The 20,293-nt window shown below is 42.3% G+C and overlaps 1 protein-coding gene across 1 annotated transcript in view; it reads left to right on the top strand.

The window, feature by feature from the left end:
• The window catches only part of MYCBP2 (MYC binding protein 2), a 151,394-nt gene that overhangs the window by 117,948 nt on the left and 13,153 nt on the right, over positions 1 to 20,293 (top strand). The window contains exons 60-74 of the mRNA XM_054975001.1: positions 1,696 to 1,853; positions 3,192 to 3,391; positions 4,490 to 4,639; positions 5,544 to 5,704; positions 6,052 to 6,208; positions 6,898 to 7,122; positions 7,524 to 7,589; positions 8,724 to 8,963; positions 12,141 to 12,239; positions 14,629 to 14,709; positions 15,749 to 16,015; positions 16,107 to 16,390; positions 16,625 to 16,721; positions 17,467 to 17,586; positions 19,300 to 19,401. Coding sequence (XP_054830976.1) covers positions 1,696 to 1,853; positions 3,192 to 3,391; positions 4,490 to 4,639; positions 5,544 to 5,704; positions 6,052 to 6,208; positions 6,898 to 7,122; positions 7,524 to 7,589; positions 8,724 to 8,963; positions 12,141 to 12,239; positions 14,629 to 14,709; positions 15,749 to 16,015; positions 16,107 to 16,390; positions 16,625 to 16,721; positions 17,467 to 17,586; positions 19,300 to 19,401 — 2,407 coding nt within the window. The remainder of the gene's footprint in view (positions 1 to 1,695; positions 1,854 to 3,191; positions 3,392 to 4,489; positions 4,640 to 5,543; positions 5,705 to 6,051; positions 6,209 to 6,897; positions 7,123 to 7,523; positions 7,590 to 8,723; positions 8,964 to 12,140; positions 12,240 to 14,628; positions 14,710 to 15,748; positions 16,016 to 16,106; positions 16,391 to 16,624; positions 16,722 to 17,466; positions 17,587 to 19,299; positions 19,402 to 20,293) is intronic.

The following is a 20,293-nucleotide window of genomic DNA, read 5'->3' as shown; positions in this document are numbered from 1 at the left end:
TTTTTTAAAAACAGCCACAGAACCTACATTAATTTTACTTGTGGGCAGTAAAGATACTGTCATGTGTATTCATCTGTTCATCATCATCACTTCCTTAACATTTCCAAAGAGGATGTATGGATTTTTGCACTACATTTAATAATATCATCTTTAAGCCAGAGGAATTTTAGTAGAAGCGGTAATGTCAAGTGACTGCACTTCTAAAAGCTTACCTTCTCTATCATTGTATCTGAAATGCAGAAACAGATTTATCTTTCGGTCAGCTGAAATCCTGCTATCAAATACTTTTAAGAGTTTTCAAGGCAAAGGAAAATATTGTACGGGCTGGTTTGGACATAACACTTTCTATCCATTAACTGTCATTGGGGGAATGAGGAATATACCAAAGGATGACACCTGTCATATATGTCTGTCTACATATCTGCCATGAGTATTTTCTGTGTTCTGTGCTGGGTAATGATCCTCTGAGAGTACACGAAATTGCCTATTGATAGTCTGCTTGGCTGGGAGTTGCTTATCTCGTAGGTGCCTATGGTGGCATCTACTTTCATTTTCACAGCCACCTGAGAGAGCATCCTTGAAGGCCGGCTGAGCCTGGGAACTGAAAATGACTTCATTTTTAATATATTGTTGAAGGCTTTCACGGCCGGAGAACGATGGTTGTTGTGGATTTTCCGGGCTGTATAGCCGTGGTCTTGGCATTGTAGTTCCTGACTACTTTGTCAGACTGCACAGGGAAGCCATTGAAATTCATAAGCATAAGCACAATTTCAACAGGAAAGAAGAGACTTTAAGAATGAATAGAGCATGGTTTCCAGTTCTGAAAAACACCAGGCTAACAAAACACTCTACACCCGACAATAGCCCTGCAGAGAAGATTAGCACATCAAGCACCAATCCATATGCAAAAGAACCTCCTCAGGATACAGTGAAGCCTCCCGCCATTAGCATTCCACACCCTGGGAAACTCTTACAGGATGACTCAGCTCAACCCCACCCCTCCTGAGTAGATACAAATGACCTGCCAACATCTTTTCCACACTGTGACACTGAGAGATCTCTGTCTTTTGGTGCTACACCTCTGAAGATGCCAGCCACAGCTGCTGGCGAAACGTCAGGAACTACAATGCCAAGACCACGGCAATACAGCCCGGAAAATCCACAACGACTTCATTTTTGCCTTTCTCCTCCAGTCCCTCTCCCCCCCTGTCTTGAAAGCCCTTCCTCCCCCTCCTGACCCCTTTGTGCCAGAATCTCAACTACCCTTATCCCAACGACGGGAACTTTCCCTATAACTAACCCCTCCAAACTCCCATACCTCACTTCTGCCAATGACCTTGTCTGCGTATGCTGATACTGATGGATCTCTAATAAAGTTACTTTAACTCATACCCTGGAGTGTGTGCAGTGGAGTACTATGGGGATTTAACCGCCAGAACCTGACAACACCTTTCTTTTCCCCTGGGCCTTTCTGTGAAAATTCCTGCCACGCTTCATCCTTCATTACTGTTAATCATGATCAACCAGGGCTCAGATCATCACGCAGGATTTGAAGTCAGTTTCTGAAGCTGGTTGCAAATCTAGCAGTCCTGGTTTTCCATTTGTTAACAGGGTGTATGTGTAGCTTAGTCTTGCACAGCATCATTAAAATGCTTACACTGACAATATTTTAACTGGCTTCCAACTTATTTCCAGTTTAGAGACTAGCCCCATCACAGACACGGATCTTGCAAAGCGCACAGTTTTCCAAAGGTCATACTCAGTCGTGGCCTCAGAATATGACAAACAGCACTCCATTCTGCCTGCACGGGTCAAGGCTGTCCCCAGAAGAAGAGTGAACAGTGGAGATGCGGGTAATGATACAAAATAATATACTTTCTCTTTGGGTTTTGGGGTTTTTTTTTGTCCTTTTCAGTGTCTCTGCTGCTTTTTGATAATAAAGTAGAATGCTGTTTCGATGAAGCCTGGGAATTGCTATTTAGGCGAACAGAGGGACTTATGCACACTATGAGTGGGATTTTTAACTGTTCTTCCAACAGCAGACAACCACCCCCTGGTATATCATATATACTGGTAGGGTGGACTTCTATTTCAGAAACAAAAGTCCAAATTTAGTACATAGGAATAGTTACACATTTCTTTGGATCTTGGCTGCAATCCACATTTACAAGCATACATCAAGTAACTGCTTCGCAACCTACTGGACTCTTTACTGTTTTGAAATTCAGGTGATTATCTTGAGCTCTGAGGTGTTGTTGCCAATAAGACATGGCACAGTTCAGATACGAGCCTGGGAGACCTTCAAGCTTGTGTGTGCACCCTCTCTTCATGCAAACCTTGCTAATTAAAGGCTTTTGCAGCAAACCAATGTCATTATCACAAACGATGGCTTGCTTCTCATCTTTGGATCTGGCTTAATTCTGCTTTGAAAGGGGAGAACATGATGCTGCTCCCTCCCTGCTCCAACGATGTTGAGACAGGGGAATCGGGGGGGGGGGGCAAGCGGGTGGCCCACATAAGGAAGCCGAGTAGCGGTAGCAAAAGGTTTGCTGATGCACAGCAGAAGGTCAGCACTAGGAACACCTTTTTAAATCCCACTCCCCAGTTGTTGCTTTATGGACAGGGAGAAAGGATATGGCACACTTCCCTCAAGCATCAGCCAATTTTTGGCAAAGAGGAGCCAAGTCAGAACACACACCTGACTGCTCTGGACTTTGGAGCCAGGTGATGGTCCCTGCAAGACAGGGATGCAGAGAAAGAGGGGGCCTGACATCTTCTGCATCCTGCGTCCTCTTCTTACCTGCACTGTGATGGAGTAGTGTGTGAACTGCTGTCGTTGGCCATTGCCGTGAATAAATAATTTGGCCCTTGGTTCTCTCAGAGAATGGCATCGGCTGTCCTCATTTCTGTATTCACCTACCGGCATGGTTTGCTGCAAAAGCCAGAAAGCTTTAATTATGAAGCCATGTCTTGGTTGTGAGTGGGGGGGTGGGGGGGGGAGAAGCATGATGGCAAAGCATGGTTTTTCTGAGATGCCACCTTGCGTGGCTTCGATCCACAGTGTAAAAGTACTGAGTACTGGCACAGATCATTTGTACAATTTCTGTTTTGAATACTAATATACTAACATTTACATAGCTGCGGAAAAGTTTAACCGTCTAATGTGCACATATTTTTATGCTTTTAAATAGAAGTGGGGTCCTCTCTCCTGAGACATCCGTCTCCTGAACTTTCTCGGTTAATCTCCGCCCACAGCTCTCTTTCCAAAGGAGAGAGAAATTTCCAGTGGCCTGTTCTGGCATTTGTAATCCAACATCACGACTTGGAGGGACTTGAAATTGCAATGAAACAAGCTCTAAGAAAATCAGCATGCCGAGTGTTTGCTATGGAGGTATTTAGTGCATTAATTCATCTTCCTGATAAACGTCCACCCAAAAGTTAATCCCCCATAATAGTACTGCTAGTCAAGAATGTAGTTATGTTATTCTTATTATGACAAAACTTGAGACCATCAGGAACATGTTGCAGCATATTTTGAATAGAATGTGTTCCTGCAGTCTCCACATCTGCTTGTATTTATTAAATGTATTTATTAAAACCTTGATACCTCACCTTGCTTTTTGGCTCAAGGCATGGCATGAGATCCTCAAAGCATAAAGGTGGGAGGGTATAAAAACAGAGTGGAGGAGGAAAAAAGCAATCTGAAGAAGAAGGAGGGAAGTGGAAAGAGATGGGCCAGAGAGAGAGCGAGAGCGAAAGAAAAGCCCACGGTCATCGTAATGACCCAGCATTTTAGAGTTACAGAAAAATGTCATTTCAGAGTGATTTGTGTCTTTAATTAGATTGGTTGGACAAGAGATGAGGGAACACTTGGCTTCTCCATAATGCCCAGGGTCCAAAAATCTTTATTTTTGTCTATCCATATCCCATTCTGTTTTCTGGGTTATAATCACAGAGGGCGAACAGCTTCCATCTGGCGCTCCTTTCTTGAACTATGATAAGATTGACCGTGATCAACTGATTTCAGTAGTTTTCGGGTGGGGTAATTCTGCATAGGATTACATTGTAAGATGCCCTCACATCTAGAATGCCATTTCTTTTCCACTGCTCTGGCAGCATCCTTGCCTTACATTGCTGTCAGAATCTTGCCCCTTTTCTCTAACCTTGAGTTTGATTAACAGCCATTTATACAATTTATTCCAATCATTGGTCCATTTTAAGTGGTCACACATCTCCCTATAGATTTTAGATGATGTTCTGCCTTTCAGTTCCATCGTTAAAGCCCATCCTATTAATTATGTTTTTGTTTTCCTTATCGCGTCTAACCTGGGCCAGTTAACTGTGAGCAACTATCAAAGGGAATGCTGGGTCATGTTCTGTCTTGATGTAATGAGCTGCTCAGTCTGCATGTACTTTTTTCAAAATATTATTAGATTGAAAAATGTGACCACTCCTCTTGAACTTTCTTCTGTCCCACTTTTATTTCTAGGCTTTTAATTGGCTTCTCTGTAATGTCATTCAAACAACCTCTCTCCATGATATTCTGTGGCATTTCGTGGCTTCTCTGACTCCTGCTCCAATGGAGGCAGAGGAAGAGGAGGATGAGGAGAACAAAGCGAATAAGGAAAATGCAGAGCAGGTAAGTGGAGGCAGCACTGGACTCGATCTGTTCAGAATTATGGAGGTGTAGGAAATATAATGGCTTTCCTTATCCAGTTTTTAGCATAGCCCAGCTTTTCATCTATAGTTCCAAAAATTGCTGTTGATCTTGAAAGAGGTTTGATACTGCAACAGGACTGATAAAAACTGAGTAAGGAAGAAAGAATATAAGTGATGTATTTCAAAAATGTTCCTTTGGAAACTCCTTTTCAAGAGTCCCATAAGTTGCTGCTTTTTAAAATAGCTTAGGCTTCGGAAGCGATTTGACTCAAATCGAATATTATAAAACCTTTATATTTCCTTTTCTGTTAGCATTCCCAATAACCACCTGATGACCGTTAAAACAGAACCTGTTGTAATTCAGGGAAGCAAAATTGAAAAGTATAATTTTTTTTTTTACAGTTTTCTTCATAGCAGAAGAACAACTGTGTTGGATCAGACCATGGATCCACCTAGTCCAAATAGGGCCAGCCAGTTGCTTTCAGGAAACCCACCGCCCAGGAATTGGGCAGTATCCCTCCGCGAGAGGCTTGTTGCCTCTGGATCTGGAGGCTCCAGTTCGTTGTTAGGTCTCTCGGTAACTAGTAACATTCAGGGTAGAAAGGGTATCATCTTAGCCAGCGACCGTCATGATGCAAACAGGTTGGGTACATCTTTTCTACGATGACCTTGGCAGTCTTGAAATAAATGTGAATAATGAGTAATGAAATTAAACCCACCCTCCAGTTTATTTTGTCAAGATTTGGGGAGACAATTACAAAAGCTTCTTATAGGAAGTCTAGCTTCTAATCCTGTTTTTCTGCAAGGGAAATAGGAAACGTTATGCAGACCTACTGATTTCTTTGTTCAAAAGGGCAGTGAACTGTAATTCATTGTTTGTGCAGGAAAAGGATACAAGAGTCTGCGAACATCCACTGTCAGACATCGTGATCGCTGGTGAAGCAGCTCATCCTTTGCCCCACACTTTCCACCGTCTGCTGCAGACAATCTCTGACCTTATGATGTCCCTCCCCGGTGGAAGTTCGTTGCAACAGATGGCTCTGAGGTAGGTGCCGCTGGTAGAACAGCCTCTTGCATTGCGGGGATACACTGCCGTGGGTGGAGCGGAATTGTAGGATGCAGTCCAGAAAAACTCTTGACGCTTTTGTGCAGTGAGCAGTTTCACAGAACATGGGTGGGACTTCTGAACTTTTCAAGGTCTGCTATGGAAATACAAAAGACGTGGGTTGGACCCACCATTAGGAGAAGCGCGCTGATATCGACCATCAGATATTACAGTACAAGTGCTGAATAGCCGAACAAAGGCTGCCTTTCCCTTTGTGTGGTGATGTAAGCTCTAGCAGCGTCGGCATGGATGGTTCTAAACTAAAGAAGGTCAATCTTGTCTTTCAGGTGCTGGAGCCTTAAATTCAAGCAATCAGACCACCAGTTCCTGCACCAGAGCAACGTCTTCCACCACATTAACAACATCCTGTCCAAATCTGACGATGGGGATAGTGAAGAGAGTTTTAGCATCAGCATACAGTCCGGGTTAGAAGTCATGAGTCAGGCAAGTCTTATCTTCAAATACTATCAAAGTTATAGATAAGCATATGGGGAGGATAAAATGTATAGCCACATATATACAACCGCATTTGATGTGCTGAAATAATTTGTTTTCACAGACGAGTTTTTTCTGTGACCCATCCAGTTATTCAAAAATCTTGGTTTGAAAGCTTCAAGTAGATTCACCTGATTTTTGGTCACATTATCCAGTCTATGCCGTTATTAATTGAAGAGCCTTTATTTCGGTAGTTTTAAGATAACTGAAAACTTTACAGATTCAGAACAGATTTTTCCATCCATTACTGTCCTCCCCTACTTTGTTACCTTGCTTACATGCTGTTTATAATTGTCATGTGCACATTTAAATGAATAAAGGAGAGGAATAAATGAAAGGGGGGAAACGCACTCTGTAATGTTTACTTCTCTTCCTTGTCTACCAAGTCTGTTTTTTCTTTCAATATTTTACTTGTCTATCTCTTGAGCCCACTTTTATCCTGCTCTTCTTCCGTGGAGCTCCAGGCAGTGTACCTGGTTCTCTCTTTCCCATTTTACTTTCACAACAACCATGCAAAGTCAGCTAGGCTGAGTGTTCACACCATGAACTTCATGGTAGTAGAGTTTTGTACACAGTGGAGACTGGTATTTGTTGACTTGCATCGCCTCTTTGACTCTGAAATCTTGTTCTTTTGACAGGAGTCATGTATAGTCATTTGTTTAAAAGACTTGACCAGCATCGTTGATATTAAAACATCAAGCCGTCCTGCCATGATCGGTAGTTTGACAGATGGGTCAACTGAAACCTTCTGGGAATCAGGAGATGAAGATAAAAACAAGACTAAAAATATTACAATTAATTGTGTCAAAGGAATCAATGCTCGCTATGTGTCCGTTCATGTTGACAATTCACGAGATCTTGGGGTAAGATTTCAGCCTTATTCTGTTGAAGCAAAGAATAGTGGAGCTCACATGTTTTTCTCTTACGTGTTCACTGCATCATAGCATATGGTTTTTAAAATTATAGGTTTGGTAATGGAGACTTGGTTAATTCAGTAACTAATAAGGGAATCCATTATGCCTTACTGGATGTTATATGTGAAAAGCACACATTATACTGAAGGTACCATGCTGCAGGCAACAAAAATGCTGAATATAGATTTTTAAAATTCCTGAGCAAAACATTTTAGTTTTCATTTTTTGCCAAATGTTTCTGCCATTCTTCACAGTCCTTAGTTGTCAATGAAAAGGCACTCTTATTTATGTACTTTATATTAAACTGAACCGGACAGTTATAAAGTGCTTAACTCTTTTTTTTTTGGCAGAACAAAGTTACTTCAATGACTTTTTTAACTGGCAAAGCAGTCGAAGATCTTTGCAGAATAAAACAGGTGAGTGATTGAGCCTGTTATTTCTTATGGGAAGGGGATATATCGTAAGGCTTATGCGGTACTTGTTTTGCAGTTCAGCACAAGACCTCTTTGCCTCTTTTCTCTACTGTGCCAGTGAAAGAAACATTGTGGGGAAAGAATGGATATCTCCCCTTCCTCTATATTTAATTTCCTGATTGACTGCCTGTAGGTTGTTGCAGAGGTCAGGGGTTGCCGGGCATTCCTAACTGTCTAGCCCTGCGTACACATGGTACCACGGTCAAGCTCACCTATAATAAAAATTAATTGTATGCTGATGGACCTAATACAAGCAGTGATTTCTTATATGTTTGCAATAAGCAGTTCACAATTGCTTAGTAAGTTTCAGAAACTGCGTTTAGCTACATTGAGTATTGAAAGCAAGAATTCAGAGCTTTGTCTCAGAAGATAACGGTATAATAGTGTTGTTTGTTTGCCAGATACATTCAGCCAGGAAGGAATTCTTGAAAGGTAACATGCTCAAGACAATGGCTTATTCTGTAGTGTCATACATGCACGAATGTGATATGAGCTGACTTTGCACTAAAAAGGTGACATGCATACTGAAATGTCTAACCGACATATACTATGAACCAATCGTATTGTAATTAAGTACACTGATATTGTGAAGTCAAAAACACTATAAAAACTCTACTGCTCAAGAGAGGAGCCAGAGGGAAACAGTTTTGGGGGGCTTTTAATGCCTGGTTTCCCTCCCACTGTTGCAACAACAAAATTAATCTAACCCTCTTCTTACTTCTGGCCTCCAGTGTCTTATTGGGTGGGGCACTAGATGAGAGAGCTTTTTTCAGGCATAACACACAGGAGAAGAATCGTTTTGCTTTTGGGGATAGATCATGTATAAGGTTATCATTTCATTACGCTCATTCAGATGCTGGAGTTGGCCTTGACTTGATGTTTTATCTGTAAAGATGGCTCATTCACACCTGCAACTCATGACTTTATGCTCCAGCTGGTGAATGATGGGCACACAGGTGTGAGTCTGTCCATAAAACCAAGCCTTGTTTTTGCTCCAGTTGCTTACCGAGGCAAGCCATAGAGTCCTGGGTTTTTTTTCCTTATGCGAATGTTTGTGTTTCTGTTTGTATGCATTAGGTTGACTTAGATTCAAGGCACATTGGCTGGGTAACAAGTGAACTTCCGGGAGGCGATAACCACATCATCAAAATTGAATTGAAAGGACCAGAGAACACTCTCAGAGTTAGGCAAGTAAAAGTGCTGGGATGGAAGGACGGAGAAAGCATCAAAATAGCAGGCCAGATCTCTGCAAGTGTCGCTCAGCAAAGGAACTGTGAAGCAGAAACGCTGCGAGTCTTCAGGCTCATCACATCTCAGGTGAGGCTCGGAATCACGTCGCAGCAATTAGTGCTTGGCATTGTGAATGTGGCTGTTGTCTGAAAAGTCAGGAAATGACCTCTGTCTTTAAGACTAAACAATTCTGGACGTGTTTGGACGGGGAGAACCCAAAGAATTAGTTGAATGCCCTTCTGAACTCTTTGGAAAATGTAAATACAGTGAAAAATTTGGCTTCTTAAAAATTAAAAACTTCCTATTTTATATATGGATGCTTGCCTGAAATTTGTTTGTCTTGTGCCTAAACTTTGGTTTGTATATGGTTCTGAAAGGGCCCACTGCTTCAGAACCATATTTTCCTACTTTTTTGTAGTCTTGTTTTTCCCCATTATTTGCACTTCTCATATATTTCCTTCTAAAACTGCATTCTTTTCTCTTCAGTATCTTGATTTTCACAACTCATATTCTTAAGTAGAGTATGCGCCTGTGAATTAAAAGAACCTGTAATAATCAAACCCTTAGCTAATGCTGAAGTACTGGTTTCAGTTAAAAATGTGAATACTTAATAGCTGCAAATGCCTTATTTTATTTATTTGTCCATGCCCAATGCTGCTCTCGTAACATTAGAAACGTCTTGATTTGTAGGAAAGGAGACCATCAGTCTTTTTAAAGTAATTTTTATATATCTGTTCAACTTACATGTAGAACATATCATAAGGAAAGCTGGATTAGATTTAGATGAAGGTGAAGTGAAAATTAGTGAAAGGAAAATTAACAGTTTGAGATATGCAGATAACACCATATTACTGGCAGAAAATAGTGAAGACTTGAAATGTCTACTGATGAAGGTTAAGGGAGAAAGTGCCAAAGTAAGATTATAGCTGAAGGTCAAGAAGACAAAAGTAATTTCTACTGAGGAATTACACCATTATAAGGTTGACAATAAAGAAATTGAAATTATTAATGACTAACAACAAAGCCTGTTGTGGGAAAAAATACAATGGGCTCTAGAAAGGGAAGGGCAGGCAGGCACTCCATCACTGATTCTAGCTGGTGAAGGAGGGAGGTGGGCATTGTTATCTGCTCCACAACTGATCTACATGATCTCGGCCATGTGAAGTGGTGGTGGGCTTTGCTGCCTGCTCCATGCCTGCTCCATGCCTGGTAAAGGGGAGGAATTGCCTTCTGTTCTGCGTCTGACTTCGGCTGGGTGAAGGGGGGCAGGCATTGCCACCTGCTCCAAGCCTGATCCCAGCTGGGTGAAGGGGAGAGGGCATTGCCACCTGCTCCACGCTGGGTGAAGGGAGGGACAGTCATTGCCTCCTGCTCTGTGCCTGATCCTGACAGGTAAAGGTGGGTGGCAGGCTTTACTACCTGCTCTGCTCCTGATCCCAAATGGGTGATGGCGGGGGGTGGGCATTGCCACATACTCCTCCACTAATACCAGCTGGGTTAAGGCATGGAGGAGGACATTGCCACCTGCTCTGCTCCTAATACCTGCTGGGTTAAGGTAGTGGGTGGGCAAAGCCACCTGGTCTGCTGATCCCAGCTGGATGAAGGGGGGTGGGCATTGCCAAGTGCTCTGCTCCTAATACTAGCTGGGTTAAGGTTAGGGGTGGCATTGTCACCTGCTCTGCTCCTAATAACAGCTGTGTTAAAGTGGGAGGGGAAATTCGACCTGCTCCACTCCTAATACCAGCTGGGTTAAGGTGGAGCGAGGGCATTGCCTCCTGCTCCGCTTGTAATACCAGCTGGGTTAAGCGGGGTGGGCATTGTCACCTGCTCCATTTCTGATCCCAGCTGGGTGAAAGGGGTGGACATTGCCACCTGCTCTGCTTCTGATCCCAGATGGGTTAAGGGGGTAGGCATTGTCAAGTGCTCCACTCCTAATACCAACTGAGTTAAGGTCAGGAGTACATTGCCACCTACTCTGCTCCTGATAACAGCTGTGTTAAGGTGGGAGGGGAAATTCCACCTGCTCCACTCCTAATACCAGCTGGGTTAAAGCAGGGGTGGACATTGCCATCTGTTCTGCTCCTAATACCAGCTGGATTAAGGCTAGGTTAAGGCGTGGAGAGGGCATTGCCACCTGCTCCGCTCCTAATACCAGTTGTGTTAAGGTGGGGGTGCTCCACTCCACTCTGCTCCACTCCTAATATCAGCTGGGTGTAGGCAGGAGGCGGGCATTGCCACCTGCTCCCATCCTGCTCCCGGCCTGGGCTTCCCACCATGGCATGTTTTCTGGAGGGACATGGTGCCTTGCCTAGGCTCCCCTTTATGGCAGCGCCCTCTGGTGGTGCACCAGGGTATAAAGTGAGTTGTCTGAAATACGCTTACTCAATTATATAGTACGTTTTTCTATTCCTTGGCTCAATCTTCAACTAAAGGGAGAGCGCAACCAAGAAATCAGAAGGAAAGGAAGGCAGGCTACAGTCCTAAAGACACTTTCCTGGGAGTAAGCCTTATTGAATAATATTAGATTTACATCTGAGTAGAACTGCTTAGGATTGCTCTGTAAGACTTGGAAAGGCAGCTATGAAAGAATTAGAAAGGTGAAGGATAAGGATGTGTCGCTGGGCACCAAGATCAAGATCATCCACACTCTGGTATTTCCCATTAGTGGGTACGGCTGTAAAAGTTGGACAGTGAAGAAAGCTGGCAGGAAGAAAATGGATTCATTTGAAATGTGGTGCTGGAGGAGAGTTTTGCGGATACCAGGGAAGGCCAAGACGACAAATAAGTGGGTTCTAGAGCAAACCAATCCTGAATTCTCTCTAGAAGCTAATAAGACAAAGCAGGCTATTGTACTTTTGGTCACGTCTTGAGAAGATGACTCACTGGGAAAGGCAATATAATGCTAGGAAAAGAGGAAGATCCCAAATGAGATGACTTGGCTCAGGAAAGGACGAAATGGCCTCCAGTTTGCAATATCTTCGCAGGGCTGTTAAGGACAGGAGGTTCTGGAGGTCCTTCATTCATAAGGTTGCCCTAAGTTGGAAGCGACTTGATGGCACATGATACACACACACATTCAGCTCAAGTATAATATATTTCAAATGCTTTGTTACTTTGCATTTTTGTATTTTTGCATTTTAAAAGTTAATGTTCCATCAGCTGCAAACGATGCATAGAAATACTTTACTCTGTAATGCAGTGTTTGAAAGGTTATGAATTACATACAGGCTTTAATGATGTCTTGTCTTTCATGCTCCCTAACAGGTATTTGGGAAACTCATATCTGGAGATGCTGAGCCAACCCCGGAACAAGAAGAGAAAGCTTTGCTGTCTTCACCTGAAGGAGAAGAAAAAGTACACAATGTATTTATTTGTATTCCACAATTACTATGGTTCTAAAACTAATAATTCAAGTTCTGTTACACCCTGAAGTTGCTATGCCTGGCTACTTTCCCCTTCATCAGATATTCCTTAACGGTGTGCCTTCTGCCCATGCATTGCTTTAAAACAGTTTGTGCTCAAGGCTACAAATATTCCTTGGCAGGGGTCATTTCGTAGAAAAAGAGCTGGAGGAACTCATTAGCATAACTCATTAGCATATGCCACAACCTTTGCCATCACCAGAAGTGTGTCATTAGCATAAAAGATTTGCATATGCCACACCCCCTGACATCATCTATCCTGGCTGTTTTGGACCCAATCCTGGCCATTCAGGGCTGAAATTGGGCCCAAAATGGCTGAAAAGGGGCCCAAAATGGTCAGGATTGGGCTGCTGCTGAGTGGGAGAGTGATCCACCACCTGTCAGAGGCCCGATCCGGGCTGTTTCGGCCCCAATCCAGGCTGAAACAGGCCCAAAATGGCCGAGAGTCAGGTGCGTGGGGCCACCTGACATATGACCTCTTTGGGGAACTGCCAGAACTGCGTTCCTGCGCATTCCCCCTCGAAATGAGCACTGTTTCTTGGAATGATTAAATTTTATACCAACAGTTGGAAAATGTTTGGCAGTGTTCATAGTAAGATCTATAACTTTTTAACATTTTGTTAGAATAAAATTACAATCGAATATAATAGCAAAAACTATTCCTATTTTGTAATAAAAGCTGGGTGGTTTATTCCAACAGTGAGTGAAGGGATTCCACTTAATTTAACTGGAAAGGAAAAACCATTCCTGTACTATGGTGAGCCAAGAGATTTCATGTTCTTGATTCAGCATTAATTTAACAAATGTGCCAATCTTATTATTTCAGCAGCCACTAAATAAAGGCCTTGTCTACACTTTGATTATTGATATAACGCTGTAGATCTGACAACCCACTGTCCACACAAAACAGCAATACATAAAATAGGTTTACTTTGGAGTAAGCCCTGTTTAACATTTAGTACACCTGCAGCTGGAAACCTAGGTAGAAATAAAATTATCCTCAGCATGGAACATTTAAAGGGGAAAGGTGGGTGGAAGGACAAAAAAACTACTGTCTAGAATCTGCTAAATTCAAAGGCAGGAAAAAAAATTCTTTGTTTCAGTGTCTTTAAATTCAATAGCAGCTGCTGTTGATTGAAATTAATTTAAAGACACATCTAGCCAGCTTTTTTACTCAATCTTACCTGTTTCTTTGCTACAGTCTTTGTTGCACATGGGGGCCCATCATTTCTTGCATAGCCATTTTTGGTGGTCAAAGAGAGACCCATCTTCCCTTTTTCACTAGCTGAAAAACTGGTTCGATCCAACCCATGAGATCCAGTCCTGCAGCTCCAAGACTGCCTTTGAAATGGGAAATTTTGGAATTTACCCTCCCCCCCATCATACACACAATTTACCCCTCCTTCATCCTTCCAATCAAATGAGGGGTAGGAAAGTCAAATAATTTATTTTTTTCCATACCTTTGAATTCAGTGGATTCTGAAGGTCTGCTTCTTGTTGCTCCTTTCCCCCTCTCCCTTTAATGCTTCATACACTGAGATGTTGCTGCCTAGTTTGTTTTCAGTTGCAGATGTGTATTGTAATAGCAACATGGACAAATGTAAAGTGCGTTTTGAAGAAAAACAGACTCCATTACAGAGCATTTTAATGGCAGTAAAATTAGAAAGTGGTGGGGCACTGCCGTCTTCACCAACTAAGGGCGCTCCTCCGACCATGCAAATTGATAAAGAGTAGGCTAGTTCTGCTATTTCATTCAATGTAGGAAAAAATCTGCACAGAGGAGGTCTGAGAAAAGGCTAGGTTGTAGCTCAAAAACAACTGCCCTGCAATCGGTTACCAACAGCTGTTGGTGAACTTCCCTTTAAAAATAAGTAAATGGATCATGGCAAGTCTAGACTGAACAGCTGGCCTGGATAGGTCCTAGCCAGTTCTCTCTGTCTGATTGCTGGGTGCTATGAAGAATCCTTCATTGCTGATTAATTCTTCTTCCTATGGAAAGAACACAAGGTTGTACCTTAGTGGAAGGAATGAGCCTGCAGTTAGAATCAGAAGTTCCACAAAGTTATACCTTTGAGTGCAGACTATTTCAGAAACATTTTATTGCCTAATGGAGATGCTCATCTGGAAAGAAAATATGTACAGTATATGTATTATTCAGCAGATTTGTTTTGCCTAAGTATTCCTATGTTGTGCTTTGTACCAATATTTGTTGGGAGAAAATTATTAAACGCTTTCCTTTGCTAAGGTTTTCACATTGCAGAAATCAAAATGTGAAACATATACTCACACCGGATGTTTATATATATATATGTATGCATTTTGGTTTAAAGGCAACTTCAGATGCAGATCTGAAAGAGCACATGGTGGGGATCATATTCAGCAGAAGTAAACTGACAAATTTGCAAAAGCAGGTTTGTATAGCCTAGTATTCTTTTTTTATAGTGCTGGATATTTGCATGCATACATTTATATTCATTTATGTTTAGGTAGGAAGAGAGGAAGTCCAGCATGATGAAGAGGGCCATGCAGCCTGTTCAGCTAGGAACTTGTGCTGTGTCTTGCAGATAGTACCAGACCCATGAAGGATGTGTCTCTAACACCTTCTAAAGGAAAGCATGATGCACCATGCAACATAAATCACCTGAATTTCTAGTAAAGCAGGGCGGGGTGGCACTGAACCCCTTTACCCCAGACTGTGCCACGCCCCCATGATTATGAGCCTCCTGTTTATGTGTAGAGAATGCTTGTGGGATCTGCATCCAGCCAAGCCCCCAGGAAGTTCTAAAATCTGGAAGGGGTGCCCACATAGAAACCAGCAAAACTCTCTCCAAAGTCCTTTGCATTTACTTGAAAGGGAGAATGGAAAAACTTTTTAGCAGATCCGAAAGTGTACTGATGGGACTCGAAGGAGAGCAAAGAAATCATGCTGCCTATTTTCACATTACAAAAAATACCATGAACTAATCCTTGGTGCTGATCTATTGAGTGACATGTTTGAGCCAGTTTGGTGTAGTGGTTAAGAGCGCAGGACTTTAATCTGGAGAGCTGGGTGTAATTTCCCACTCCGCTTGAAGCCAGCTGGGTGACCTTGGGTCAGTCACAGCTCTCTGGAGCTCTCTCAGCCCCACCCACCTCACAGGGTGTTTTGTTGTGGGGATAATAATGGCATAGTTTGTAAACTGCTCTGAGTGGGCATTAAGTGGTCCTGAAAGGGCGGTATATAAATCAAATGTTGTTGTTATATTATTATGTGACCCTACTGAAAAATGTGCCTGAGGATATACAGCTTCACAATAATATCACAAGAAGATAGCCATTAGATGCAGCGTAAAGACCATAATTCATGCAGACTGAAATGCTAGTCAACTTGCTTTCTAGTTTACATTGGAGTTGTCCTGTGATTGGCTGTAGTTTCACCCGTGACTCTTGCGTGTGTTTTCTTCTTGTTAGGTTTGCGCTCATATTGTACAGGCTATCCGAATGGAAGCAACGCGCGTGCGTGAAGAATGGGAGCATGCAATTTCTAGCAAAGAGAATGCCAATTCTCAGCCCAACGATGAAGACGCCTCATCGGATGCTTATTGTTTTGAGCTGCTGTCCATGGTGCTGGCACTGAGTGGTTCCAACGTAGGGCGTCAGTACTTGGCTCAGCAACTCACTTTGCTCCAAGATCTCTTCTCGCTGCTACATACTGCTTCTCCCAGGGTGCAGAGGCAGGTGAGTACAAAATAAAGCATGATGCAGGGACAGGTGTCATGGTCTTTTACTCTGACTGAGAAAAAGTAACCAGCTTCAGTTCTTTTGCTAGGTAACATCCTTACTGAGACGTGTGCTGCCAGAGGTCACCCCTAGTCGCCTGGCTAGTATCATAGGGGTCAAGTCACTACCCCCAGCAGAAATAAGCGATATCATTCATTCAACAGAGAAGGGAGATTGGAATAAGCTGGGGATCTTGGACATGTTCCTAGGCTGCATTGCCAAAGCACTCACAGTACAGCTCAAAGCCAAAGGAACCACCATAACCGGCACAGCGGGTACTGCTGCTGGCAAAGGAGTTACCACAGTTACGTTGCCAATGATTTTCAACTCCAGGTTAGTCAAAGCTCATAAGGCACAATGTTCATGATCTTCAGAACCATAAAGGAAATGTTCTTCCATTTCCTACTGTTCATGAACAGTTAGACCCTTTTAAAGATGTGTTCAAAAATAGCGTTCTTGGAATATGTTTGCTAAAAAACCATATAGCTGATTTAAATTTAAAATATTGCTAGTTTGCTCCCCGCCCCCCGTTCTTTACAATCTTCTAAAAATATTTTTCCTTTCTAGCTATATTAGGCGAGGTGAAAGCCATTGGTGGATGAAGGGTTCAACTCCAACACAGATTTCAGAGATCATTATCAAGCTCATTAAAGACATGGCAGCAGTAAGTCTAGAATGTGTACAGTCCGTTGCCACCACTGCACGGCCCCCCCGCCCCCCCGATTAATACAGATGCATCACAGGGATGAATTTTCTTCTGAATGGGGTGAAAGAATATTGGTTTTCTGCTCCCTGAGGGCGGATCTTTTCCTGCTTTTCTTCTCTCCAGCCGCCTCCTCCCCGTGATGCCTTAAAATCCTCTTCTGAAGGTCAAGAAGTCATTGTGAAATGTACCTGCCATGGAAGCTGCAGTGAGGAGGAGGAATAGGAATTCCCACCTCCCTATGAGCTTTCCATTGCTTCAATGGAAAGCTCATAGGATCCAACCTATAATAAAGAAACTACAATATTCTGTAGCGAAAATTCCAGGCTGTAAACAACCAGCTTTGAAAACCGCTGTATATCTTATGACAGTAAAGAAAACTGGTGGCTAAAATCTTTAATTTCCACTGTGGAATTTTGGGTGTGTTGAAGTAAGATTGATGGGATGTGACAACTAGAAAAGGTTTGGGGTGAACCATGAAACTCTCAATAAGATTTCTCAACTTCTCACGGCTTACACATTTAGTTTGGATAAGTCGTCGTCTTCATATAGCAACTGCAAATTGGACTTTTTAGTGTTTTGTGTATAAATTTTAGTTCATGTAAGCAGTGTTCTTTTTTTAAAGGATGTTTTCATTCCAACTCCTGCATGATACATTAATCCTCATGACCTAACCAAAAATTGTAAAGAGGTCCCTCTTCCGTAGGGTCACTTGTCTGAAGCTTGGTCCCGTGTAACAAAAAACGCTATTGCTGAAACAATCATCGCTTTGACCAAAATGGAAGAAGAGCACAGGTCTCCTGTACGGTGCATTGCAACAACTCGGGTAAGAGCATCTTTGTTCAGAGAAATACTAACACAGAGATATTAATACTATACTATACTATAGACTGTATTAATACGATACTATTAATACTATATCTAACATCACCTTCCGCCACCTAGATTGGTTTTGCTCTCTAGATTTCTAGTCTTTAATATTTCAAATCCAGGGACCTGCCATTAAGTCCATTCACTCAGACTTGTAGTGTGGGGCTCACTTCTAATATTATCTGTAGTTTTCCTTTGCTTCCTTTTCTCTGTTGCTGTAGCTCTCTCTCTTATTTTTCCCTGTGTTTCTTTCTCCTAAAACCTGGAAATTGTGAAAATGTAACTGATCCACATTGGTTTGGGATGCAGTCCACCAGTTGAAGACCAACACTGTTACGTGTCGTGTTTTGTAAAAATGGATGCATCTAAGATCCTTTTAGTTAACTATGACAAGGCGCATATCTTTCATTTGGAATGCGCTGTTGTCACGTAGGTGATCTTGTATGGCAAACTAGGAGAGAGAGCGTGTGTGTGGTTCCCATTCTATTTTGACTATTCCAGTCTCAAAACTAATCGTAAAACTTTTAAATTTTACCGTTAAAGTACAAATATGAATTTAAATATAGTTTCACTTGGAAGTGTACACTGATGCTCGCCTAGCAGTTTTTCCCTCGTAAAGATTCATGGTTTGCCCAAGTGTGGATCCGAGTAACAGGGAAGAATTGTCTCATTTTGCAAAAGTTTAGAATCCAGAGCCTATATTTTGTAGTTATGCTTAACAAATAGATCTGATTCCACATAGATGTTGATTCTTTTAACAAAAAGGAAATACCGTGGCTATGCTACATACTGGATTTTTGTTAACTGTATTTTTAACACCAGATCATAATTTTAGAAACATTCAAAGGTAGGAACTTAAGAATACATGCCAACCTGCCTCCATGTAGTACTACTAAAAACATCAAACCTGTCGGTTCATGTTTTTGTAAAGCAAGAATAATAAATTACAATAGTATCATGGTGAGTGCTTGAACTTGAGCAAGTGGCACCTGCTGCAGGGCATATCAGGGAGCGTTTGACCAGTGAACAACAGTGAAATGTGTGTATGAAACAACAGTGAAATGTGTGTACGAAAAAGACAGAAAAAGAGAGGTTGCCAGAGAATAAAGCACAAAGAGAATTGTTAGTTAAACATTACCTTTGCTTTGCCAGGATGCTAGTATAATATAAGCTTATGTATTGCCAGGGCTTTTTTCCAGCTGGAACGCGGGGAAACGGAGTTCCACAACCTCTTGAACATGGTCACATGGCTGGTGGCCCTGCCCCCGATCTCCAGACAGAGGGGAGTTTAGATTGCCCTCTGCGCGGCACGGAGATCAGGGGGCGGGGCCACCAGCCATGTGACCATTTTCTCCGAGGGCAACCCACTGAGTTCCACCACCTCTTTTCCCAGAAAAAAAGCCCTGTGTATTGCTAAAACAAAAGGAGCCTTCTGTGGCACCTGACAGCTTTATGGACGTATAAGCTTCAATGGACTAGAGTCCTGTTTGCCAGGTGCAGTTTGATACATCTGACAAAGTGGGCTTTAATCTATGAGAGAGCATAATAATAGTCCATCTGGTAGTCTTTAAAGTGCCACGAAACTCCTCCTTGTATTTTGCTGCCACCAACTTACATGGCTTTCCCACCGGATGTTGCTAAAGACCGTGCAATTTTGTCTTCTGTGCAGCTCTGGCTGGCTCTTGCCTCTCTCTGTGTGCTTGACCAGGACCATGTAGACAGACTCTCCTCCGGAAGGTGGATGGGAAAGGACGGACAGCAGAAACAAATGGTGAGGAGAGTACAGGAATCAAATTCTGCTTTCTTTTCACTGTTAGGTTTTATTGGGTGTAGTTTTTTGGAGCAGAAGTCACCAGGTACCAAAAAAACCCCAAACCCTTCAAAGTTCTAAAGGATGAAAATATAAAAGGTCAGCTGCACAGTTCATGAGACCAGGTCCTAAAGAGAGGCTGGACAACAAAGTGTTGATAGTTTGGGAAGTTGCTAATCTTGATGACTGTTTCAGCTACGTAAAGAATGATTACATTCTGAAATGAGAAGGGCAGGAGAACAAATTACAAACTTCCAAAAAATTAACCCAGACATACATTTATCCACTAGTATATGACGTCATAATACTCATACTCAAAGGAGGTGCTTTTGAATATCTGTATTTGGCCACCTGTTTGACTGATTATCTTGGAAAATATAGTAATATCTTGCCTTTTATTCAGTTTTTTAAAGGCAAGTGGGGGAATTACTATGCTGATTTGCTATGCATTTTTGTAAGACCTTGTACATTTTCCCAAGGCTGGAGCTAAGGGCAGATTGCCCTTCTCAGCCTTTATTTGTAGCATTACTATAATTACATCAGAGTCTTCATAATAACTGATCGTTATGGTGTTGGCTGTGTGTGTACGCAGTGCTTTTCAACTGTTTCTCTGGGCACCCTTGGTTTTTGTGGGAAGCTTATGGGTGTTTTTTCCAAAGGGGAAATCTCTAATGGCAAACAAGCTTTCCTGAAAGACAACCTGCCCAGCGTGAACATTTTTTCACTGTAGTGTTAGTGTGTAGCCACAGGAGGGTGTGTGTTAGGACAGGCACACATTTCATGTAGGCTGACACTCAAACTTCCTTGTGAACTTAATTGAATGTGTGTCCTGATCAGGCCTGGCACGTCCATG

This window comes from Eublepharis macularius, chromosome 3 (assembly GCF_028583425.1).
Source record: "Eublepharis macularius isolate TG4126 chromosome 3, MPM_Emac_v1.0, whole genome shotgun sequence".
NCBI lineage: Eukaryota > Metazoa > Chordata > Lepidosauria > Squamata > Eublepharidae > Eublepharis > Eublepharis macularius.
This window is presented reverse-complemented; position numbering and strand designations above follow the sequence as displayed.